We start from the raw sequence: 24,539 nt of genomic DNA, 5'->3' as shown, positions 1-24,539 counted from the left end.
AATGGCGTTGCCTTCCGCTGTTTTCCTTTTGCTTTCTCGCTCTGATACATCTTGACTGTGATCCTTGCACTCACTGGAAGTTTCCAGAATGCCAATCGCGATTCTTCCATGTGACCTTAGTCAAAGTTTAACCTTTTGTTTCACCGATCGGTATGTTTTTAAGACTTTGCGGTCATGTATGGGTGAATTGTCCGTTCGTACTCTAGTGCCGTGGTCACCAACCTTTTTTTGCGCTACGGACCGGTTTAATGTCAGAGAATTTTTTCACAGACCGGCGGATAAATACAACAAAATAAAATGACACGACAGGCATGGAAACTGTTTTTTTTCTTTCTTTTAAATATAATAATAAATGTGAATCCATTTTGTATTTTATACAACTTTCTTAGCAGAGTCATTTTTCAAAATAAAACATAGTTTGAACTTAGATAATAAATAAAACGGGAATTATGTCAATTATTTATTCTTTCTGCGCGGCCCAGTGCCAAATGACCCACGGAGCGGTACCGGTCCGCGGCCCGGGGGTTGGGGACCCCTGCTCTAGTGTACTGTAACAGAATACCTTCCAGGAACTTGGCTTTTTTCCAGGTATGGTAGATCAATGCAGACTTTACCCTCGGGCATGATATATGTCATGTAAAAGAAAAAATTGAATAAATGAAATCAGAAGAGACTTTTGGTGTCTTTGGATTATTTGTGTTTCTTCTTGTCTTTTCCAAATCCACTTGTATTCCGTTCGTTGTCGCAGCCCCCGAAGCGGCGCTAAGGCTTTTGTCGGTGAGAGTGGAATGCCAACCTCCAGTCAGGTGTGGATCGGGTTACGTAGAACAGAGCCTCTTTTTCAAGCTGTCCCACCCCACCCCCATCCAACAATCCAGAAGCTCTCGTTGTGTCCCACTCTGGACTACACCTTGATCAGAAGAAGAGTAGTGGTACGAATACCCCCCGAATGAATAACTAAATGATGAATGAATGAATGAATGAATGAATGAAGTAAGTAAGTAAGTAAGTAAGTAAGTAAGTAAGTAAGTAAGTAAGTAAGTCAGTCAGTAAGTAAGTAAGTAAGTAAGTAAGTAAGTAAGTAAGTAAGTAAGTAAGTAAGTAAGTAAGTAAGTAAGTAAGTAAGTAAGTAAGTAATTACAGTGAGACCTCAACTTACGAACTTAATTGGTTCCCAGACAGAGTGTGTAAGGCGAAAAGTGTGTATCTCAAAAAAAAATTCCCATAGGAAACCATTAAAATGGGAATAATCAGTTCCCGGGTTTCCATAAAATATACTTTTCAACTAAATAAGCCTTAAAACTACACACAACATACCTTATTCTATGTATAATAAATTATTATATTGTATTGTAATGAAAAGAAATACACTGAATTGTATCATAAAGTCACTTTATTTACATTTGTGGTGGTCATTTATGGCTTGATGGAATGGCGTTGGAGGTCGAAGGTCAAAGGGAATTGCTGTTTGGAAAGAGAGGCGCATTACATGAGGACTGTAATTAAAGAAATAAACTGTGCTGTAAAATAAAGTTTTATTTACCTTTTTGATTTAGTACAACGACTTTTTGATGGTTGTTGATGGCTTATGGAAGGAGAGTCACCTTCCATAAGGACTGTTGGTAACTTAACCTCTGGTGCTGTTCGGTCGTGTGCTTCCGCCCAAGATCACTCCGCTAGCCGTGGTGGGTGTGTATTATGAAAATAGGGCTTATTATAAGGTTTAATTTTCATAAATTTGACGTTTGTAAGACGAAAAGTTTGTAAGATAAGGTGTTTGTAAGTTGAGTAAGTAAGTAAGCCTGAACATGCAAACTCCACACAGAGAGGCCAGACTTTGCACCTCAACCCTGTGAGACAAATTTGCTACCTGGGCTAATAGTAATATAATTAATTAGTTTTCATGAAACTGACTAAATAATTCCAAATAATGATAATAATGCCAGAAAACTAATTAATAATAAAACAATAATACTGGTTTAATCATAGTTTGGAAAGGCGCTTATAAATAAAATGTATTATTATTATTATTATTATTATTATTATTATTATTATTATTATTATTATGTATTATTAATATGTAATATGGACAAATATTCATTGAAATACTCCTTATAATAAACAGTATAAAAATATATAAATAAATAAAATAAGAGATACACATGCAAAATAAATAATCGTGATACAAACACCATTTTCACAGGTGCTATTTGAAGCCTGTGTGAAGGTGCTGTGGAAGTCATTTGCCATTTATATTTATTTCACTTGCAAAAACAACCGCAACTTTCAAAACAGCAGGAAAAAAATTGACCATTTCAAAGATGTCGCTACCCGCCTTGTTGACATCACGCGACCAAATGACATTCCAGGTCGGAGGAAAGCCTGCAGAGGATTCCTGAGCTGGTCTGTGCATGCTTGGAGCTGTTGGACCAGATTCCTATTCCGACTCTTCCTGGCTGAGGATGGAGAGGAACACATTCTGGGAGTCGAGAAACTTTTTAGGTAGCCTCTTAGTATCATTTCAAATGGAGCGTGTTAGCATCATTTTAAAGGACAACCGACACCTCTGGACAAGTTGTGTCCATAATTTGTAAAATCACTTCAAATGACTTCTGCTGAGCGTATTTTACAAAGATTCCACCACAAATCGCTATATTTTACGTTTTAAGACTCGCGCTGAATATTCAGGAAGTCTTGTTTTCGAGTTGATGACGATCCCCTACGTGACGTCACTGAAGGAACGCCCCTGACCGAGAAAGCGACACTTAATGCATTTTGGGTACTTTGTTTGGTCTGAAAACTTCATGTTGATTCGTGTTGATGGCGAAATTAGAAGGAAAACACATAAATAAAGTGATGGTGAATCGTTGTGTGTGTTGCACCAAGACTACTTTTGATGGTAGTTGACACAAATTCCCAGCAGACAAATCAGCCCATTTCCAACGGAGCTTGGCCACCATCTTTTGCATTTTCTGGGACACTACATTGCTGTCGTTGACGGCTCGAATTGATATAGGAGAACTCCTTTAATCGATTGCAAACATTTATGCTTTCCTCTTCAGAACTATTTGAATCATAGTCATAACTGGATGAGTAACAAGAAAGCATCTTCTCCGAATCTGAACTCAGCGAGCCCACTGTTTTGTTTCTTGAGCAAGGCAAGACGACTTGGCGTGACATCACGAACTGGGGGTGGGTCTTTCTGAAGATCCCCAGTTTCGAGCTGATTTGTGGTAGATTTTGGACACTTTAAGTCATTTTTATTGGTGTTTTGCATTTGACTTAAAATATCAGCCTGCGTGTTTTGGGTATTTTAGATGCTATGAAACGTTTTTCTGATGAGAGTTAGGAAACAAAAAAAATGTGTCGGTTGTCCTTTAAATGTCATCATTTTTATCACTAAGGTGTCATGTGGTGTTTGTAGCAAAATGCCGTTTCGACACAATTCCTTTGAACTTTGCCCCCCCCCCCCCCCGCCCCAAATTACTGACAATAAAAGACCTCTCAGCGGTTGAAGATGACTAATATAGCATGGGCCGTTCTCCACGTGCGGGACTGGGAAGCCTGCGGCACGTGGTTGCTTCAAAGCAATAAGGTTGGGCACCAACCTGTCCGTGTTGACTGAGTGGATTCACATTAGAACTGTAGCAACACAAAATTTAAGTGTATATATTCAAATGTACACAGAATGAGTGGTCGCGCTCTATTTTTCTCCCTGAGCAATGCTCACAGCCATACCTCATTTGCATCATATTCAGGGCGGTTGTTTGATGCTTCATGAAGCTTCACTTGCCCATCACTATATTACAGCTCAAGATTTATTTGTAGAGAAACAAATTGTCGTGTAAAGCCATTTTTATCTTTAATGTCAAATACACACACACACACACGCACACACACTGTCATATCTGGTAAAACTCTCAGTACTTTATCAAGCTAACAGTAGTACATGAACAAAATGACGGGTAAGGGAAAAAAAACAGCCAATCAGAGGGAGCAGGCGTAACTGACGAGGTGTCAATCATTCTTTTATGCTGCTTCACAGGTAACGGGACCAAGATCTCATTCAATCAATATCTGAAGCGTGATTAGCTTCGCTTCTCTTTATCTGTTTTTGGTGAAAATGTGCACGTTTTGACAAAGTAAGGCCCAAAAAGTCAAAATACTCCTTTTCAAATACTGTATTTTCCGCACTGTAAACCGCACACAAAAGCATTCACTTTTCTCATTCACGGTGCGCCTTATAATGATAACATTTGATTTCTTGGATACAGTATTTTAAAGACTTTATTACAGTTGCAGCGGTTATGAAAGCGCTACAGCAATATAGCCGGATTGCATTGTATTTAGCATCACTCCATCTAGTGGCTGCATAACACAACTTCAGCCACTATTGTAGCGCACCGTTTGTAGAGAAACTATTTTAAAACCGAGGCTGTTTGCTTTAGCGTGCGGAAATTACCGTCATCAAAAGTTAGCAGATAAGCGCCCCAATAAATAGTATTTTAAAAATAGTACATACAGTAACCGAGTATTGTTACTTGGTTACTTTCCCAGGGGGAGTGAGCACCGACAGAGCCTGGGAACACATTTTGGTACCTCCCGTTCCCTATTGTCCTTCTGTAAGGAAATCAGAGAGCCAGCGAGCCTATTGAGGCATGCCTCCCTTTACTCGGTAACTTAACTCCATTGCCGCCACGACATAACGTTCTCAGTAGGAGAACCCTCCCAAATAGCAATAATCATTGGTTGGGAAGGGACACCATTGCTGCAGGCGGTTCTCGATCCAAGTTGACATGACGTGGGAACGGGCCAATCGTCACGGATACACACTCAAGCGCATGTTTTGTTTGAAGCCTCGTTCGTGTTGCTTTGGCGAAGCTTTTTTAGTGTCATGGCAGTGTTTCTCTTGTCTTAATGTGAAAAATCTCACGGTGTATAGCCAAACAAAAAAAGATAATAACTTGCTATGTTTCTTGATAAAATTGGTCACAATGGGGCAAATTGTTCGAACATTTTTTGACGTTGACAAATTGTAAGCATAGGTTTTGCCTTGCCAATATACGAGTTTAATAAATGATAGTCCTTGACGTTCAACATCTAAACGGGTTAGCCATCTACTTGTTTTGCATGGCTAATATTAGCGCAAACTGAAAGAAACACGCTTAAAACAAGAGAGCACTGATTCAGGTTTACGCAAGGGCTTTTTCCTTGTTGCATATAAACACAGACTCGTTGTGAAGGAGGGGGGTGGGCACATGAAACGCATCAGCGTGTGGGGCGTGGGATGTGGGGTGAATTCATTCCACGCAGAAAGTTATTACTTTTCTCAATATATTTGGAGATATTGTTCTCTGGGTTGGCAACACACTGCTGCTCCCAGTCAATAGATTTGAATGGGACTCTTTGCGACAAATGCTGATAAATATAGACACAATTTACAATACAAATACAGTACGTACTTCCCAAGATGTCGTCCACGTATGTGCTGATCTAACGCTTCGAGCGGGCAATTTGGTCCAGCATAAATTCAGATTATAAATACATAAATAAATAAACACAAAAATAAATACATACAGCAATATATAAATAAATGAACAAATAACTAAATAAATAAAGGAACAAATAAATAAATACACGAATAAACAAATGAATGACTAAATACATAAATACATAAACAAATAGGCAAATAAATAAATAAATAAATAAATAAATAAATAAATAAATAAAGTGACACACGAATAAATACATAAATAAACAAACAAAAAAGAATAAATACATACACGGCAATTTCGCCTTTTTTTGTAAAAAGCCAAAGAGGTTGTGTTTCCCTGGTTAAGTCAATTAAAACGAGATTAAGTAGTTCTTTTATTTGATTATAAAACGTAATTTAATTTGTCCCTCCGCGCTCGCTTTACATACGTGTTTGGCAATTCTAAACGCATGATGATGGACATTGAACGGTGAATCGTGTCTAGAAATAATAATTTATGTTGACAACTCTCCCTCTGCTCACGTCAACTTCTGAAGAGATTGTCACGATCGGCCAGATAATAAGGATTTTATGGCGACGCGTTATCCTCCTGTTCAGTTGAAAGGTAACTTGTGTATCATTTAGTGGTGAACGAATGAAATGCAACGACATCATGTATTTTGAAGCAGGCGGGCTACGGTGCAGCAGAGAGACCAAACTTCGCAAATACCACTAACGCTAATTCAGCAGACTTGCGATCAAAATGTCAGCACAACGACTTTTCACATTATCTCAACTAATATTAAGTGGTTTGGGGTGGATTACACATGCCATAGTCAAATATTTTTTGGCTACTATTAGTAAAATGGCGACGAGACATGACAGCCTCCGTAATGGAGGCACTCCCAATGCAATATAATTATCGATTATTTCACCTACAAAGCTTCAATAAAACTAAAAATCACATAACGATTCTTCATATAGTGTTATTGTGACAAGCAACTCAAAATTAGTATTTTCGAATACAGTAAAGTCTCGTTATATCGATATCGGATATATCGATACTATTTCTATATACGCATGGAGAAAATTACATGCAGACAGGGTCGGATATATCGATAGTCCCGGTTATATCGATATTTTTCGGACTCCCTTGAATATCGATATAACGAGACTTTACTGTATATACAGATGATATAGTAAAAAAACGAACGAAATAAAATGTTTATTTTTAGAAATCCGTGACTTCGTCACCTGCCACCCCTCCAAGTCTCGTTTGCGGCGACGGACTTTGTGTACACATACAAACACGCCCACAAAACTGGCAGATGGCAGAGCACACGGTGGACACGGTTGTAAAACAAGCCTGCTCTCTTTGTCCACCTGCAGAAGCGTTTAACATTGTCTCTATTGAGGGGGGGGTTCTTTAGCAAGGTGCGGTTGATGCCTGATGCGGGGAGGCCCATTTAGAGCGCACCACATTGGAACATTTTTGCTTTTCAGACCTGGCAAAAGCACTCTCACTGTGACTGAATAGCAGTACAAATACTATAAAAGTATTGACTAGAACTACATTAGAAGTGAAAAACATTGTCATTCATGTGATAAAAGCTCGTACATTTTACCAATCACCGAATAAGTAAATATTTAGGTATTGATTTCTTTTTACATCTATGGTTGAAAGGATACATAGCTTTTTTTTTAAACATTTTTTCAAGGATGACATATTTTCAAGGACAATTTCTAGTGATACAGGAGCAAGCGGTTCGTTCCTGGCCCAGGGCCTGCGTTGCTTTTCTCCGGGTACTGAGTTGGATGCTATGTTGTTCAGCCAAACCTCGGTTTTCGAACATCTCTGTTCTCGTCCAATTCGGTTTTCCACCTAAAATTTCAGGTTTTTATGCCTCGGTTTCCAACCGAAAATCGGTTTTCAACCAAACTGAGCGCACCTGAATGCACCACTCAAGTCCCCTCCACTTCCTTCAACGTCACTTCCTTGTGCCGTGTCTCATTGTGACCAACGTATTATCCTCGTGTGGCGTTCCATTGTGACAAGGCGTGTTTGTAATGTTCCATAACAACAAAAAAACAGACATTAGTTACATTGATTATAATGGGAAATATTTCATTTTTTTGACCAAATCTGTTCTCGAACCGATTTGTGGAGCGGATTATAGTCGAAAACCGAGGTTTGACTGTATTTTGATGTTAGTTGTCATGGTGCTGCAGGGAGAGCTGCTCCAAATATTTGTTTTGGCGGTGGTACTTGGCGTAAAAGAAAACAAAACAAAAAAATAACGTCATCTTGGCGAGCGGATGGCCGCTTGTAGGGGAAAAAAAGTAGTAACAATAGCTTCTACCCTTTGTGTTCAGACACAATACTGTCAGGTTGATACAACAGAGGAGGCCTCCAGGGAGTTAATATTGGATGAATCGAAACACAAACTGCTGTGGAAAGGCTGTCCTAGTGGCAACCGTTGCCATGGCTCCCACTACTGGGCAATCTGCCGATTGTTTACGTGGGTGGAGTGGAGTGAATCGGAACGGAGTGGAGTGGGCTAGACCGTCGGCTGGTTGATAACTGTCAGCGTGGCAGATAAGATGATTGCGTTTGTGGTTGTCCAGGCCCCGCCAGCCCGAAGGGTTGGATGCACTTGGTGGAAGAAGAGTGTTCAGAGTAGTTGAAAAGGTTAAGTGGATGTCTCATGACAATAAGCTCACATTTTGCTCTTTATCGAGTTGCAGTGTGAAGGTAGAGCTTAAGTCAATGATATTTACTGCCTAGAAAATATTCACGTTTGAAAACATGCCATGAATGGGTCATTCCAAGCATTGTCGAATCAATAAAGCCAATTGTATTTATTTATTTATGTATTTGCTGTTATTTGTAGAAGTTATAAGCAAACAAAATCTAATCCACAATGAGAGGAAAGGAGCGTGAGCACAGAGCGCCGATGTGTATGTGGAACTGTCGCGGGTTGGAATTGAAGCGGGTTTACGTGGAACACGAGATGTGAGACAGTCTCTTCTCGTCAATGGATGCTACATCTTCATGTTTGCGTTCAACATTTAGCTTGTAGCACATGTGCACATTTCACCACAACGTTCCTGATCCATTAGTGAAAAGAACGCTCTTTGAATGAGAAGTTCTTCACACAACAAAGAGGGTGCAGAAAGTGCTTAAGATTGAATGACTGTGTATGTCTTTTGTGTTGTGTCACATTATTTGTTATTTTGTTTATTTTTTGTTGTTTTGACTTGTTTTGAAAATAGCGGTACGAGAGTGGCAGCCTTCACAGCAGCTGCTGCATTTTGTTTTTCTACTCTCTTCCTTTCCTTTCCTCTTACTTTCATCAGTTTGCTGTTCTGAAATGTAAATTTCTCCACTGCAAGCCTAACAAAGGCTAATTCAATCCAATATACACTTTCACAAATTACAATGCATGATTTTCAAACAAATATGCAGAGGATAAGGTAGAAGGGGGAAAAAAACTGCGAGCAGAAATTCCCATTAATCAAGTGAAATAAATATTCATGCAACGATCAACATTTATTTGATTTCTTCGGGGGTGAAACAGTGCTCTTTTCCCCCCACTGTAAATTCAGTTCAAGGTCGACATGGTCCAAAAGGACACAGCTCACAGCCTTTGTGTTCGCTCTTTCCAAAATTGCTCCAAATTTTGCTTTTTCATTTATTTGAATATACCTTCTACTCTGCATTGTTTATTTTGTAAGAGTTTGAAACATACCCCATGACGAAAACCACTTTATGCTGTATTCGGAAATATTTTCTTGTCATGTCCTTGGGTTGAAAACAAGTGATACAACGTGCTAACTGCTAACTCTCTTGTGCCACACAGGAAGCCAAAAATAAGACGTTTATTCCGACAACCTGTCATAAGGATGTGAAGGAAGAGCAAAAAGCTTTCTTTGCTCAGAAGGATGGGTATGGATTCAATAGATCTATTATCCTCTAATGCACGCACGCAACACCGGTTGAACAGGCTTTGTGTTTGGTTAGCAGGCTTCAAAATCAAACATTGAAAAACTGAATCGTCGTTGCGCGGCGCGTTTTAACACAACAGGTGCCTTGGTGACGGTTGCACATACAGTGTGGAAAAAAATAATGCACTTCACCTCCCAGAAGGCCTCGATAAAATCACTTGAGGAACATGCTGTTGTCATAGCGATGAATTAGCAAAGGGCAGGGCTCAGGCATAAACACAAGAACGACTGAGTTCTTGTGACAGAGTTACACTCGAATGTAATTCATTTTTGATCATGTCCTATTTGCTAAAATGCCTCGCCCCAAGGGTTTTTTTGGGCTGCCTGTAATTCAGGGAGGAAAGGCTCCAGCTCACGAGGGGCCCTAAAAATAAATAAATACATCAATACATCAATAAATACATCGATAAATAGATAGATAGATAGATAGATAGATAGATAGATAGATAGATAGATAGATAGATAGATAGATAGATAGATAGATAGATAGATAGATAGATAGATGGATGGATGGATGGATGGATGGATGGATAGATAGATAGATAGATAGATAGATAGATAGATAGATAGATAGATAGATAGATAGATAGATAGATAGATCCATAAATAAAGGAATAGATAAATCAATACATAAATAAATGTATAAAAATGAACAACTAAATAAATTAATAGATCTAAATAAACAAACAACTAAACAAATAAATAAAACGAATAAATGCATGAGTAAATAGGTAAATAAATACATAGAAAAATAAACATCAATAAATAGATCAAAATAAATAAACATGCTAATAAATAAACACATAAATAACTGAAAAAATAAATGAATAAATAATGGAATAGATAGAGATAAATAAATAAATAGGTAAATTTGTAAATAAATGAATATATAAATAATAGATAAATGAACGTATATAAATAAATAGATCTAAATAAATAAACAACCAAATAAATAAATACATTCATCATCATAAACAAATAGTGTTTGTAGTTGATCTTTCTATAATTTCGATGAATAAATATGAATGTGCTAAGCATTGCAGAAGTGAATAACAGGTGTCCTTTATTTACTTGGTCTTCAACTCTGCTTTCACTTGACATCCATTGTTTATTGACGAGCAAATGGTTTGATATTACTCCGAGCTCCAATGCATCTGGATAACTCCGCTCCCCCGCCAACAATTGTGCACTTCCATCCATCCAGACGCTGCTACTGTAACAAGCTAAAAAAGTTTGATTTTGCATTGCCTGCCGCATCACCTTACATGGTCTTCTTTCACCATGGATACGTCCGTCCGACTGACCCGTGAGCGCCACCATCTCAGCTCCAATCGGCTCTCAGCTCACGTGACCAAGCAGGTACAACCTCAGAGTGTGAACTCCAAACGAAAAAAACGTGGTGTGATGATGATGATGTGTGCGATTGCGCCCCCTGCTGTCTCTACCTGTTCTCCAGCCACATCAAGGAGGAGACCGTGTGGTCCACAGAGTGCTTTTACCGCCTATATTGACGACCGCTTTCACGTTGCCAAGGATGACCGAGGGCCCGGGGGAGGGGCCAGGGCCTTCACGGTGAGTTTGGGTGTTGTTGTCTGGTGTCTCGCGGGAACCAATTAGCAGTCAGGGAACGATGCGGACTCAATGTGCTCTTAATTGAGGTGGAGGAAAGGTTGGTTGAGTTCACATCTGTCAAGGAGGCTGCAATATCTTATTATGTTTTACAATAATGATCATGGTGTTAATTATTTTGCTTTAGGTTGACTTATGTGGTGCCCATTTTTAAGAACAAGGGAGATTTGCATAGTTGTTCTAACTACAGAGGAATAAAGTTGATGAGCCATACAATGAAACTATGGGAAAGAGTAGAAGTGAACATTCGTGAGCAGCAGTATGACTTCATGCAAAAAAAAAGAGTATGACAGATGCAGTGTTGGCTTTAAGAATGCTGATAAAGAAGTACAGAGAAGGTCAGAAGGAATTGCATTGTGTCTTTGTAGATCTGGAGAAAGCGTCTGACAGAGAAGAGCTGTGGTATTGCATGAGGAAGTCTTGAGTGACAGAAAAGTATGTCAGAGCGGTTTATTAGCGACTCTTGTGATTGTGAATGGGATAATCCATACTGTCATTTTTTTGTCATGCTTATATTTCTGGTCACATGACTTGAGTCAAACACAATAGCGTGCAGACAAACGGGCACATTACTGTCCAAGTTTGACCGCAAATGTTGCTGCACGTGGGCTTTCTTGCTGACTCATTTTGCAATCTTCCTGCTTGGAAATAAAAAAAAATCTGAAGAAAAAAGCACAGAAACACAACAATCTGCCTCCAAAGAAAGTTGAATGCGTGAGAAGTATTTTTTTGGGGGGGGCTGGGGGTGGACAGGCGCTCGTGTCAGAGACGAAACCAAAAGGCAGCTGACAGGAAGGAACAAACAACCACACTGTACTTCACGGTTTTTTTTTCTTCATTCTTCAATTCCTCTTCAGACGCCTGAACACCTCTGATGTTGTCGTGATCTGTTTGGCGAACAACGGGTGGCGCTGTCGGCCTCGCCTGCACCTGCACAGGTGCTGGTCGTTACAATCAGTGTCACTCAAAAGGACTCCCGGCACGACCATTCGCTGTCGGGTCATTGTTTAATGCTGTTATATGCATGTGTTTGTTTCATCTTGGCGGACTTTTAATCTTGTTTTTTTTCTGTTCAGGTGATTTTGATGTTTTACATTTTGTTCCTGCTGACTTTATTTTAATACAATTTGTCAAACACAACCTCCTGCTCTCTCCTGCCTGCTTTTTGGAATCCGCACCCGCCATCACCACCTTGCAAAATGTGACAAATGTGACGGCATGGATGGAAACAAAGTACATACTGGTGGGGTAGGGGGTGGGAGGGGGTCAAAGAGGGGAACTAGAGATTATCAACTCACCCCTCCTCCTCTACTCATTTGTCCGATATCCTCTTTTCAGCTCTTTTTGTATTTGTTTAGGCCTGGTTGAGAGTGTGGCAAACACACAGTGGGGAGATGGCGTCGCTCACGGTGTTCTGACGGCAAACTTTTTCATCCGCCATGGGATGTTGCAGTGTGACCCAGAGGCACAGCGGTGTGGACGAGGTGGGTCCTGATGAGATCGAGCTCCTGGAACTCTCTGGGGACCATTTAGGGTAAGATGCGGCGTAAACTTGAACTAGATGTGAAAAGAAATGGTAGCGGGTGGACATAAGACACTCCAAGTGATGTGTGTGTTAACCTTTATGGCTTTTAGTAGTAGTAAATTCCACCCAGGGGGCCACAGGGAAGAATTAGTAGTTGTTATTTTTTGATTTATTCATGAAACGGTGAAAAACCACACTTCTAAACACTTTATCTATTTTCAAAAGCATTTTTTTCCCGATTGACACAGAATATTAAAACAAATCAATTGTTTGATACTTCATTGAAAATGAAATTTATACCAACGCAAAAAAAAACACATTGGCCGTTTCAAATTTAAAGATTCGTGCCAATCACGTGCGAGGCGACCGCTCAAATTCAAACGCTTTGCAGCCTAAGGTGGAACGTAAACTCATTGTCTCGTATTTATTAAACATCAATTTGGGAGCTCAAGAGATTACAACAACATGGGGGTTGTGTGTGTGTGTATGCGTAGGGGGGTTACAAAATTGACAATGAGGGGGCAAATCCATGCACGTTCCAAAACGAGAAGATTACCACGGCTAATCTATAACTTTAGTTGTGTGTGTGTGTGTGTGTGTGTGTGTGTGTGTGTGTTGTGTGTGTGTGCGTGCGCGTGTGTGTGTGTGTGTGTGTGTGTGTGTGTGTGTGTGTGTGTGTGTGTGTGTGTGTGTGTAATTTCCACTCCTACTCAATCATGAAGCTCATCCTAGATATTATCTGCAAAGCAGTTTTAACATTAATCCGAAAATTTGATCACAATTGTGAAACGACTTAAAAAAATTATAAAAACATAAATACTAGATTTAATAATAATAATAATTATTATTATTATTATTAGGATTTTAATGACAGGAGGGGATGTAAGCACCCCAGTCGATGATTTGTTACCTCCACGGTGGATTGTGAAATACATGTAATTGTAATTTCAGTATGTATTTGTTAGTGGAATTGTGTCAAATCAATGTAATTCATTTCAGATTGAATTAATTGGGAGAGAGGGGTACAAAAGGGGGCCTGTGCGTGAATATTTGACAGGAATCGAGATACAGGCGGTATTAATTACGCATTTGATATTTAATTTTATTCCTGTGTTGTTGTCATCGCCAAATGTAAGCTAGCTACCGTTTCGGCTACGGTTTAGTTTAGTAAAAGATGCACGTTTTTTTTAGTTATGTGTGGGTGTCTGTCTGTCTCGCCTGCTAATAATCTGATTATGTCTGTCGGCGGGAGGCCCGTTGTCGTGTTCTGAGCGCGCAAGACTGACTCATTAGCAGCCCCCCTCCTCCCACCATATCTCCCCACTGAGCACTTGTTCACAAGTCTAAATGTTGTCGTTGTTGTTGTTGTTGTTAGCGTGTGGAGTTTGGGAGAAAGCAGGCTTCAATTGTCAGCGAGGAACAGCAGCAGAGACGACAAGCAGCCGCCGTCGTGCTACACTTCGGTGCGGCAACCACAGCAACATCGCAATCATGGCGGACGTGTGCGCGCGTCGGTATGTTCGCGGTGACAAAAACGTTTTGGAACTGAACTGACTGCTGTTATTTAAAGTGACTTCTATGAGATCAGGTTCAATATATCCTGTATCATCATTCTTTTCCCCCTCATACGCTACTTTGTCATTCCAAATTAACAGGAAGCGAAAAGGTCTTGAGACTGAAATGTGTGTAGCAATTCACTGCACGTCTATACACAATTACAATGGTGAAATTTGTAGGCGGCAAGTTTACATTAAAATATAAAAGGATTAGTAGTGGTGAAAAAAGTATCTTTCATTATTTGTAACTGTAAGTAGCTCACTATAATGCTGACATGGTCAAACTGGGGTACACTCGATTGGGGTCCATAAAATTATTTGTTATACAGTTAATGCCATGTCATTTATATTTATTTATTTACTTCATTCTATTATATTTTTTGAAGTGCAAACGTCCAAATAGAAACTGGTGTTTCAATAAAACTTACTGAACCAATTACTCCTCCCAACATTACCATTGGGCCAAGATTTGACAGGTGTGCATCAATCCCAGCTGCACATGAGCAATTTGTTGATTTGTTGATTTATTTATTGCTTATTTGTTTGTTTCTTTGTTGGATTTTTCATTTTGTTTTTTCATTTATATGTTTTTTGCCTAATTATTTCATTTATTTTTCACATTTTATTTTTACCAATTTCTATTCTATATATATATGTGTGTGTGTGTGTGTGTGTGTGTGTGTGTGTGTGTGCGTTCGCGTGTGTATGTATGCGTGTATATATGTATTTTATTTATTTGTTTCTTTTTTTTAATTTTTAATTTAGTTTTTATTTATTTATATTAGTTTGCATATTTATTTATTTATTTATTTATTTATTTATTTATTTATTTATTTATTTATTTATTTATTTATTTGTTTGTTTGAGGTAATTTAATCATCCTCATAAACTGGCCAGGAATACTTCAACGGATTTATGGTGTAATTTCGTGTTTGTGTCGATAGGGGGTTCTGTGGGGCATGAGCAAAGGCGAACTGCACCAGAGGATCTTCTCCCAGCAGCCAATCAAAGGCTGGGAAGGTCGACCTGCTCACATGTACGGAGAGATCATCCACTCCTCCCTAATGTGTCTGCACAGTAAATATTCAAAGGTGAAATTTACTGCACACCTGAGACCGTATTCTTTATTTTTTGTCGCAATTCCATAATTTTAGACGCTTGATTCTAATTTTAAAAGACAGGAGCACGGGTTGATGCCATTTCTCACTTCCTATTTGAAAAAAATGTGTCAAATCCACGTGCAGAATATTTTAATCCTGTCGCAGTTTGGCTATAAATAAGTTATTTTATTATTATTTAACCACAAGCACTTCGACTCAAAGGCTCGCTCAATTCCCCACCGGTTGACTCGAACCACCTGTGGCCAAAGCCGAACTCTTGCAGTGGTTTTACTGCATAATGTAAAATGTTTCAAAAGAATACCCACAGCTTTCAAAAGCATGATCATGACTCGACAATAACGCTTGAGCGACAACTCATCTCAGCCTGTGCGTTGTATCTATTTTGGTCGAATGTATTTATGGCGTGTTCCGCTTTCTTTCGTCCTATAGTCATCGCATTCATTTTTCTCCCACACAGGAGAAGACAGAGCATTTCTTGGTTTTATTCTCTTTCCACCTGCTGCTCCTTTCCTTGGATCACACAAAGCAAGACTTCGTTTATGAGGCACCGCAGAATTCTTCTTTGTCCTTACATGTTGCAAATGTAATGTTGTAACTTTTCCTCTTCTTTTTCACAGGGAATGCTTCCACTCTCCGGTCTTTCCTTTCAGATCATACCAATGGACAATGACAACTGTCAGTCACCGCATATGTTTGAAATAAGCAGTAAGTGTTCAATATAGCAAACTTTAAATCTTCATTGTTTTGTTTGGCTCGGGTAAATGTCAAAAGATTTTAGTTTGACATATTTTACTCGGGTTGATTTGTTTAGTTTGTAACTTCCAAAAGGCTGTGAGTGCACTCTAGTGGCCAGTGCATTTTACTACAACACAAAACACACTTAAAGGACAACCGACACCATTTTGTTGTTCCTCATTTGTTCCTCGATGGACGCAGAACGAAAAAGAAGAGAACATCTCCTGTCTGGGATCATTTTGAGCATATCTCTCCGAAAAGGTTCCAAATTACAATAACCAGTGCGAATATATAATGTGACAACACGGCGTATTAATGTCTTCTACTTGCTGATATTGATTTTAAAGGACAACCGACATCACTTTTGTGTTTCCTGACATCAGAAAAACGTTTTATAGCATCTAAAATACCCAAAACACGCAGGCTGATCTTTTTAGTGAAATGCAAAACACCAATAAAAATGACTTAAAGTCTCCCAAAACTACTTCAAAATGATCTGAGAAAGTTTCAGTTTCAGAAGGTCCCGCCCCCTTGTTCGTGACGTCACGCCAAGACGTCTTGCCTTGCTCAAGAATCAAAACAATGGCTTCAGATTCGGAGAAGCTTTCTAGTTACTCATCCAGTTATGAATATGATTTAAATCGTTCTGAAGAGGAAAGCATAAATGTTTTCAATCGATTAAAGGAGTAATTCCGTGTAATTTTGAGGCATCTGGATGAAATGTAGCATCCCAGAAAATGCACAAGATGGCGCCAAAGCTCCATTGGAAATGGGCTGATTTGTCTGCTGGGAATTTGTGTAAACGAGAATTAAATTGTCGTCTTGGTGCAACACACAACGATTCACCATCGCATTATTTATGTGTTTTCCTTCTAATTTTGCCATCAACACGAAGTTTTCAGACCAAACAAAATAACCAAAATGCATTGTGTGTCGCTTTCTCGGTCAGGGGCGTTCCAAACGTGACGTCACGTGGGGATCGTCATCAACTCAAAAACATGACATCCTGAATATTCAACGTAAAATATAGCTATATGCAGTGGAATCTTTGCTCAGTAGAAGTCATTTGAAGTGATTTTACAAATTATGGACACAACTTGTCCGGAGGTGTCAGTTGTCCTTTAAATCATCATTGTTTTATTCAACTTGAAGGTGACCTCTTACTATCCATTTATCAATCGATTAATTTATCTATCGAAGGTGTGTGGTTTGCGTGTTAGTTTCCACTCGAATGAACCAAATTCAACTTTTCAGAGTTACAAAAAAATGTAAACGTACTTACGATCACTAGATCGTGCAACCAAACTTGCTAGCTTCACAAACGCTACCCCAAAAGCTAACGCTGATAAAAAAAAAGCTACATTTTAACTTAACAAACTACACAGTGGTAAACATAAAAATTGAAACCAATCACGCAAAATGTATACAGTACACACTATTAAAAGCCATTACACTAGATTTTTATTTTTTCCAAAAACGATTACTTTCTATTGAATCTGTAGATTTGAAAAATAAAAAAAATACAGTCGTTGCCAATAACAGTGTGGTGAAAAACAAAAAGTATACGTGTGACCCGTCAAGCAGAACATTAATCTGTCCTGTTTCTTTTGTTGGACAGGTTCAATGGTGCACCCAAAGATCTTCATATGCCCCAATGCAACGGAACTACAGACATGGATGAAACACATGGAAGACCGCAGACATAAATCGAGGACTCAACCACTGAGTCCTTCCCGCTGCGCTCTGTCTTATCTAGTAATGACTCATCCAGTTCTCACCATCTCATCACAAACGTGTCTGTCGGTGACACATGAATACCAAAATGATTTTGTATGTTGCGTCTGCAGTTGCCTTGCGATGAGCACTGGAAAAGAGAGGAACTGAAGAAATACCTGCTGCACGCTCCTATATGGGAATGGGAAGGTTTGCCTATACAACACATGGGCCTACCAGGATACGTCTCGGTGGTCCATATCATCAACACGCACAGACAGGTACCATCGTAATCTGGCCTGTAATGTGATGACAAACAGGTGACTTGGATTACTTCAACAGCATGATCGAGACACTTCTATGGTCCAGCACGATTCTTTCACTTATGACAGGGGTGTCAAAGTCATTTTTTGCCACGGGCCACATTGTAGTTATGGTTTCCTCTCGAGGGCCGTTATGAATTTGGGGAAACCATTAGAATGCTTAAATCCCTTCAAATATGACATATAGACCACACAGCAAATTAATGAATAACTCGTTTTAACATCTGAAGTCAAGAATAATGACTTTTATTGTGGTTGACATCCACAAATATGAAATTTTGGCTCAGATTTTAGCAATCATCATGGAATTTAACAAGTTTGATTTGCTTTCGCGGGCCGAAAAAAATGATGTGGCGGGCTGGATTTGGCCCGCGGGCCTTCACTTTGACACCTGTGTATTAGTGGATTTATTTATTAGTGGAGTTAGTTACAGTATGGATTTATATGTATGTTTTTATGTATTCATTCATTTATTTATGTATCTGTTTGTTTTTATCTATTTATTTGTGTGGATTTATTTATTTTCCTGCTGCCTAATATGTAAAAATATGACAAAGAGGCAGCACTGCATACAGTGTGAAGCAGGAAAAGACAAACAGATTGTTAGAAACTGATCTGATTGACACTCCATACATCCATTAGCCACACCCAAAAAAACCCTGGAGTCCTCAACTAATGTATTCGGCGAAGCTCGTTCAGTCCAGATGTTCATGTTGTAACTTAAAGGCAACACTTCACTCAAGACATTAGCTACGACTTATATAATGCGAGACATGATCTATTGAATTTTTTTTTTTTTTTGTTGTTCCAGGGCCTCCATGAAAGACTCATGATTCTCTTCCCTCAAGACATTCTGCTTCTGTCAGTGGACAATAAGCAACTCAATATCACATACCAGGTATCAAAAGTTGCCGACTTGTTTTTTTTTTTTAGTCCTATCCACTACTGTATAATTTTTTATTCTCCTCTTAAACGGCTCTGCGTAAGTGTTAGGGCACTGCTCGGTTACACAATTCAAATATAAATAACCAAAAAGTAGTACAGTGGAACCTCGGTTCTCGACCATAATCCGTTCCAGAACCTTGTTCGAAAAGCGATTTGTTCGAACACCGAAATCATTTTTCCCATTACAAATAATGTAAATCGTTTTAATCCGTTCCAACACCCTTAATGTTTACCTTTTTGGTATTTTATACATAATTTTATGCTGACCAACACATAAAAAGCAATGTATATCTCAGAAAATGTTAAGCAAAATGGCAAAGACACAAATAACAAACATAAATGTAACCCAGGCTAATCGTACGTTTGCGTTATCGTAATCTTCCGTACGAAAGATTACGCTAACATGAACGTGTAAAAATAAAAAAAAAGGATAAATAAAAGAATTATGAATAGGATTTTTTTACCTTTGGTGGTCAGCAGAAGGCGCAGGTGGACGGTGGATCGTAGATTTCGCCATGCTGTATTCGCTAGCCAGATCAGACACTCGCACACCTCCTTCATATTTTGCTATTACAGTAAAGTCTCGTTATATCGATATCGGATATATCGATAGTCCCGGTTATATCGATAGTATTTCTATGCACGCACGGAGAAAATTACATGCAAACAGGGTCGGATATATCGATAGTCCCGGTTATATCGATATTTTTTCGGACTCCCTTGAATATCGATATAACGAGACTTTACTGTATTTCATTCTTAAATGCAATAGTTGTACGGACTACTTTTCTTTTTTCACTTGTAGCAGCTTTGCTGCTTGCACTGACTTTCTTTGGAGGCATGATTAGGGGCTAAAAGACTTTGTACACCTATATTAAACGCGAGAGCAAAACGCAGCACGTCCGCACGCGACAACAGTTGCTCACGAAGAGAACGATCCGCACCCGTACGCCGCTCAACATCCCACCCTCGCGTACGCACTCACGCGTCGTACCGGCGTTCGAACTCCGATTTTTGTTCGAACTACGAAGCAAGAATTTCTCACATTTTTTTGTTCGGACTCCGATTTGTTCGAACTGTGAGTCGTTCGAAAACCGAGGTTCCACTGTACGTACATGCTAAATAAATAAAACTTTAGTTTCACTTTATTTTCATCAAAGGTGTTGATATTTTCAAAGCAATCACAATAACTTTTATTAATATAAATACATGTTGTCCCCCCTAACCCAAAAAAAAAGGGCAGACTGCCTCGTCGAGGTGTCAAAGTGACGGAAAAATCAACTTTACCCGGACGACTTGAGTTTGAGCTGCAAGGTATGTAAACTTCATGATTGTTTGTTAAACTCACAAAGCTCCGTGTGCCATATTTAATATGACACTTTTGTTTCAGGGGAGCTGGTGGAGACCCTGCATGTCTCATGTACCTGCCTGGAAGATTATCAGAATTGGATTTTTCACTTGCAACAGGTGTGACTGACAATATAAAATACTCATAGCAATACTTGGTCCACTGCACCAACACTCGGGCCAAAGGTGCCCGGGGTTCGCAAAAGGGCATCGCAACTGACGATATCATATCAAAGGGACACAGTTGAATGCCGATTAGTTTCGTTTTGACTGAGCGTAGCTCAAAAAAAAAAAAAAAGTGTACATTGCACATGGAAGAATGAGGGTTGCCTCACCTCATCTTGCTATTGTTTTTCTCACACAATAAAAGTTGTAGAATGACTTTGCTTTTGTCATACTTGCAAATTTGTTGAGGAAGCAGAAATATTAAGAAGTAAAATTAACAGAAAAAAGGGGCTCACACTGTCTTCATCGCCAAGGAAACAAATCCATCGGAAATGGCGCGGTGACGGACAAAGCAGCGCTCCTTCATTGCAGATAGCGCTTGATCCCTTGCTAGCATCACTTTGATACTAGCAATAGATGTTGTCAGCTCCAAGAGAAGATGTTTGTCAGTCTAAAACACGCTTTATGTTCAATTCCTTTCAGTTGAATCTGGAAAAACAGATACAGTACAGGAAATCTATGTTCAGTAAATTGTCATGAACTTAAGTTTTTTATGTCAGTTGATCTCAGCACAGCTTTTAGTCATGTTGGTTCTCATGGCAGAAAAAGCCAAATTGTGTCTTTATTTTGCCCGTACACATCAAAATGGAGTTCGTGTGAAAGACAACAAATATTTGTGACTTATGTCTGTGTAAGCTCTCAGTCGTACAGGAGTGGTCCATCGATGAAAAGGTTTCTTCAGCCGTCATCTGTACTTCTTTGAAAGTACTTTTCAAACTTATATTCAGTGCGTAAGAGTCTTACTACTTGTACCACAGATGGATAGCTCGCTAGCTAGCTAGCTAGGTAGATGGGTGGATGGATGGATATAAAGATATAGATAGTTGGAAAGTGTAGATACTGTACTCTTCATCCTCAATCTGAATCCTAAACCGGGATTGGATTCTTAATCTTCTGCATCTGAACATACCACATGATATCACCATGATATCATGTTACCTTCGAGGGTGATGCCTGATTGCACCTTGTTGCCACAGGGAGGAAGTGGGGCATTCCTCTTTGCCCTTCTTCCATCCGATGCAGTTGATCTCTGCAGAGCAGCTATATTTTAACCCTAAGTACATTCATTTTGTGGTGTGTTTACTCCACTCAGCCAACCACAGACCTGCGAGCCACTGAAATTGCTGAGGTTGTTGGGAACACTCCGGGACACACCCATGGGGGGGAGTGGAGCTCGTCTCTTTTGGTGCGGATGTCCCGTCTGGGTGTTTGAATAAGAAATATCTCGTTGGTTCACATCAACTGACTTTTGTTTGGGAACACCAGAAAGATTCTCGATCATTACTTTCTGGAGGGAAATGGAAATATGTTCACACATTAGTTATGAAAGACACTTGAGCAACACATGACTGTATATGTTCTTGTCTCTTCTGAGACAAAAACTACATAAAAAAAAATAAAATAAATTACCCTAATTTTCACACCCACAAGTGATTTACTATGAATGTTTCGTTTCACAATGGCACAATTCTCCAACATACAATTTCTGCTGTTTTCGTCAGCCTTCTGCACAGGCTGAGAAACACTCTGTTCTCCTTCTGTTTCTTTTTGTGCGCAGACAGATCCACATGATGAACAGCACCGCCATTGACTATGGACACGCAAAACAAGAACGGGTGCAATTGGTGAGAAAGCATATCCGCCCCAATGCACTCGTACCTGTAAGCGAATAAATTCCTGTATATATTTGGCAGTTCTTAATTTATAAATTGTAATTCATGTAAATTACTTGTCACTGAGACTTGCCAAAAGTAGCGAAAAAGTCATTTCTGTGCAACTGTATTAAATCCTGTATGTCCCCGTGTCTCTTTTGGCTTACCTATTTCATGTCTACAGGCCTGAGAATGATCGACCAAGCAATTTTTGTCAGCCGTGTCCCGAGCAAACACCTCCCGTAGTCCATGTTGGTTTAAAGACTTGGCAATGTCCAACGACTCTTTGGACTGACGGTCCCTCAGAAGGATCGTTGTCTCAAATTTCAAGTCGCACTTGTCACACACCAATGGAAGGAGCGTCTCAAGGGGTAACTGAGGGTTGACTCTCAGCACGGTCTTTTGCCTTTTGTTGTAATTGATCAACAGGCGTACGGAGGGCTGCAAAGCACATTCGATAAAGGTGTGAGGGAGCACGTATATGGTTGAATCGGCTCTTTGACATGAAATTATTTGGGCTGCAGTGGAATTGTTCAATGGCTGATGGCCAAAAGATAAGATAAAGGTTGTTCATAAATACAAGTTGCAATAAGGGAAATGAAAAACAAAATGTCTATGCAGTTATTTAATTTGGTATTCACGCTAAAAATTCACCTCGGGCACAGAAGGACTCTTGATTTTGTTCTCCATCACGTCAGGTTTCGGTGCGTCCGTCAAAACATTTGGAGTCTAATATTTTTCAGTAAAGTTGTCCATCAAGAATAACCTTTGTGGTGCTTTTAGCCCATCATTGATATCCTCAAGAGAAAAGAAACGTTCAATAACCAAATATAGCATGCACAAAATAAATAAATACTACATAAATAAATACATAAATGACAAATAAGCAGATAAACAAAAAAATAATAAATAAATAGGCGAATAAAAAAATAAATAGATACATTAACAAATAAGCAGATAAATAAATGAATAAATAAACAAATAAACAAATAAATACATACATACATAAATGGGTAGATGAATTAACAAATAAACAGATAAATAAATGAACCAACAAATGAATAAACAAATAAATAAAATAATTAAATACTGTACATAAATAAATAAATGGGTAGATAAAATAACAAATAAGAAGATAAATAGATGAATAAACGAATGAATGAACAAATAAATCTAAATAAATAAATACATCATCAGGAAAAAATAAATAATACAGCAGAGTATTTTGTTTGGTTTGACTGAAGGACTGTCAACTATCAAAAAACAATAGTTGGAGGACTGACATAATCTTAGAAATGACTTTATGGTTTAATTTAAGTAATCTGTTGTTGTTGTTTTTATCTCTTCGGGGTTTTGCAATGTGATAAAATTATTTTGTCTTCACTCATTTTAAGCAACTTTTTTTTCGGGCAATGTAATTATCATTTAAAACTGTATTTGCTATTATTTAGGAATTTTAGGATTTTGGAAACAAAACCATTTAATTCATGAATAATTAGGAAATTAGGACAGAAATTCTAATTAGTTCAATTATCAAACATTAAACAGAGCTACTGTGTCCAACAAATATTTTCTGAAAAAGCACAACATACATGTTTACGACTATCACAATTTAATTCCTAAATATTATATTCAGTTTTATTTGAAGTATTCCACCCATAATGACAAACACTACAGCTAATTATCCAAAAGGAATGGAATCTCGTCTACCACGGGATCATGTAGAAAGTTCATTCAAACATGCCAATATATATAGCAGTACGGTAAATCTCAGTTCCAAATCAGATTACACTTGCTCCAAAGGAAGATTAGTGCCCTTTAGATGTCTGTCCATGTAGAATCCCTGCATTAAATAAATCTAAATATTTCACCAAGTGCTGTTGGTATCTTACCTCTATCAATGATCAGCCTTTTTTAAATCAATGGATCCGTCTCTTTTTTCAAGTAACACCCATGTGTATAAAATAAAATGAGCAATATGGGCAAACGCAATGGTTGTATCTCGGATAATCCCTGTTTGGTTTTAATCTGAAACCACGCCTCACGTCTGAACGCGTAATTGTCCATCTCAGGAGTGTTTCAAGGGTATGCAGTCGTGATGGGAAAAAGAACCGGCTCTTTATAAAAGACTCGGTTCTTTTGGTTCGACTCACTAAAAAGAGCCGACTCTTTCGGCTCCCAAACAACTCCTCTTTTTTTTCTTGAAATTAATTTACTATCAAAAATAATGTACAATTATATGTGGAAAAAATACTAATGTAAAACATATACAATGTATAAATATAAAAGG

At 38.7% G+C, this 24,539-nt stretch overlaps 2 protein-coding genes and 1 long non-coding RNA gene across 12 annotated transcripts in view; 2 read left to right on the top strand and 1 right to left on the bottom strand.

Moving 5' to 3' along the window:
• The window catches only part of LOC148903812 (uncharacterized), a 32,469-nt gene extending 21,632 nt beyond the window's left edge, over positions 1-10,837 (top strand). The window contains exons 3-5 of one of the 3 annotated variants that reach the window (XR_016116538.1): positions 2,370-2,502; positions 9,334-9,419; positions 10,683-10,837. This is a non-coding gene — a long non-coding RNA (uncharacterized LOC148903812). Of the gene's footprint in view, positions 1-2,369; positions 2,503-4,045; positions 5,725-9,333; positions 10,618-10,682 lie in introns of those variants that run through there. The other 2 variants (XR_016116540.1, XR_016116541.1) reach the window with 2 other exon arrangements.
• Positions 10,838-10,922: 85 nt separating this feature from the next.
• On the top strand, positions 10,923-22,558 carry LOC148903811 (rho guanine nucleotide exchange factor 7). 6 transcript variants are annotated; one of them, XM_089009075.1, is made up of 14 exons: positions 10,935-11,050; positions 11,965-12,045; positions 12,466-12,591; positions 14,008-14,146; positions 15,133-15,224; positions 15,767-15,853; positions 15,927-16,014; positions 17,663-17,799; positions 17,892-18,038; positions 18,892-18,978; positions 20,264-20,339; positions 20,416-20,492; positions 22,156-22,222; positions 22,434-22,558. In XM_089009075.1, exons 3-13 carry the CDS (start codon positions 12,547-12,549, stop codon positions 22,186-22,188), a joined length of 1,008 nt encoding a protein of 335 aa, XP_088865201.1. In that variant the 5' UTR covers positions 10,935-11,050; positions 11,965-12,045; positions 12,466-12,546; the 3' UTR covers positions 22,189-22,222; positions 22,434-22,558. The 6 variants fall into 6 exon arrangements, with proteins under 6 accessions (XP_088865183.1, XP_088865201.1, XP_088865165.1 ...); XM_089009039.1 differs by having other exon boundaries at positions 12,466-12,641; positions 15,133-15,279; XM_089009057.1 differs by lacking the exon at positions 11,965-12,045 and having other exon boundaries at positions 10,923-11,050; positions 12,466-12,641; positions 15,133-15,279.
• LOC148903810 (cordon-bleu protein-like 1) lies at positions 20,888-24,513 on the bottom strand. Of its 3 annotated transcripts, XM_089009105.1 has the most exons (7): positions 24,142-24,513; positions 22,904-23,047; positions 22,417-22,690; positions 22,079-22,188; positions 21,703-21,885; positions 21,537-21,627; positions 20,888-21,026 (listed from the first exon to the last, which is right to left on the bottom strand). In XM_089009105.1, exons 2-7 carry the CDS (start codon positions 22,937-22,939, stop codon positions 21,007-21,009), a joined length of 714 nt encoding a protein of 237 aa, XP_088865231.1. In that variant the 5' UTR covers positions 22,940-23,047; positions 24,142-24,513; the 3' UTR covers positions 20,888-21,006. The 3 variants fall into 3 exon arrangements, with proteins under 3 accessions (XP_088865231.1, XP_088865221.1, XP_088865239.1); XM_089009095.1 differs by lacking the exon at positions 24,142-24,513 and having other exon boundaries at positions 22,904-23,136; XM_089009113.1 differs by lacking the exons at positions 21,537-21,627; positions 24,142-24,513 and having other exon boundaries at positions 20,893-21,026; positions 22,904-23,135.
• Between the last annotated feature and the right edge of the window lie 26 nt (positions 24,514-24,539).

This window comes from Hippocampus bargibanti, linkage group LG01 (genome assembly GCF_051943395.1).
Source record: "Hippocampus bargibanti isolate YZ-2025 linkage group LG01, ASM5194339v1, whole genome shotgun sequence".
NCBI classification, from domain to species: Eukaryota; Metazoa; Chordata; class Actinopteri; order Syngnathiformes; family Syngnathidae; genus Hippocampus; species Hippocampus bargibanti.
This window is presented reverse-complemented; position numbering and strand designations above follow the sequence as displayed.

Excerpts from the sequence above, each read along its gene's own strand:
- LOC148903811 (XM_089009057.1), top strand. The coding sequence starts at position 12,547 with ATGGGATGTTGCAGTGTGACCCAGAGGCACAGCGGTGTGGACGAGGTG. Across the intron at positions 15,280-15,766 it reads TGCACAGTAAATATTCAAAG|GAGAAGACAGAGCATTTCTT; the intron begins GTGAAATTTACT and ends TCTCCCACACAG. Across the intron at positions 20,340-20,415 it reads ACTTGAGTTTGAGCTGCAAG|GGGAGCTGGTGGAGACCCTG; the intron begins GTATGTAAACTT and ends CTTTTGTTTCAG.
- LOC148903810 (XM_089009105.1), bottom strand. The coding sequence starts at position 22,939 with ATGGAGAACAAAATCAAGAGTCCTTCTGTGCCCGAG. Across the intron at positions 21,628-21,702 it reads GCAATTTCAGTGGCTCGCAG|AGATCAACTGCATCGGATGG; the intron begins GTCTGTGGTTGG and ends GCTGCTCTGCAG. Across the intron at positions 21,027-21,536 it reads ATCAGGCATCACCCTCGAAG|ATTCAACTGAAAGGAATTGA; the intron begins GTAACATGATAT and ends CTGTTTTTCCAG.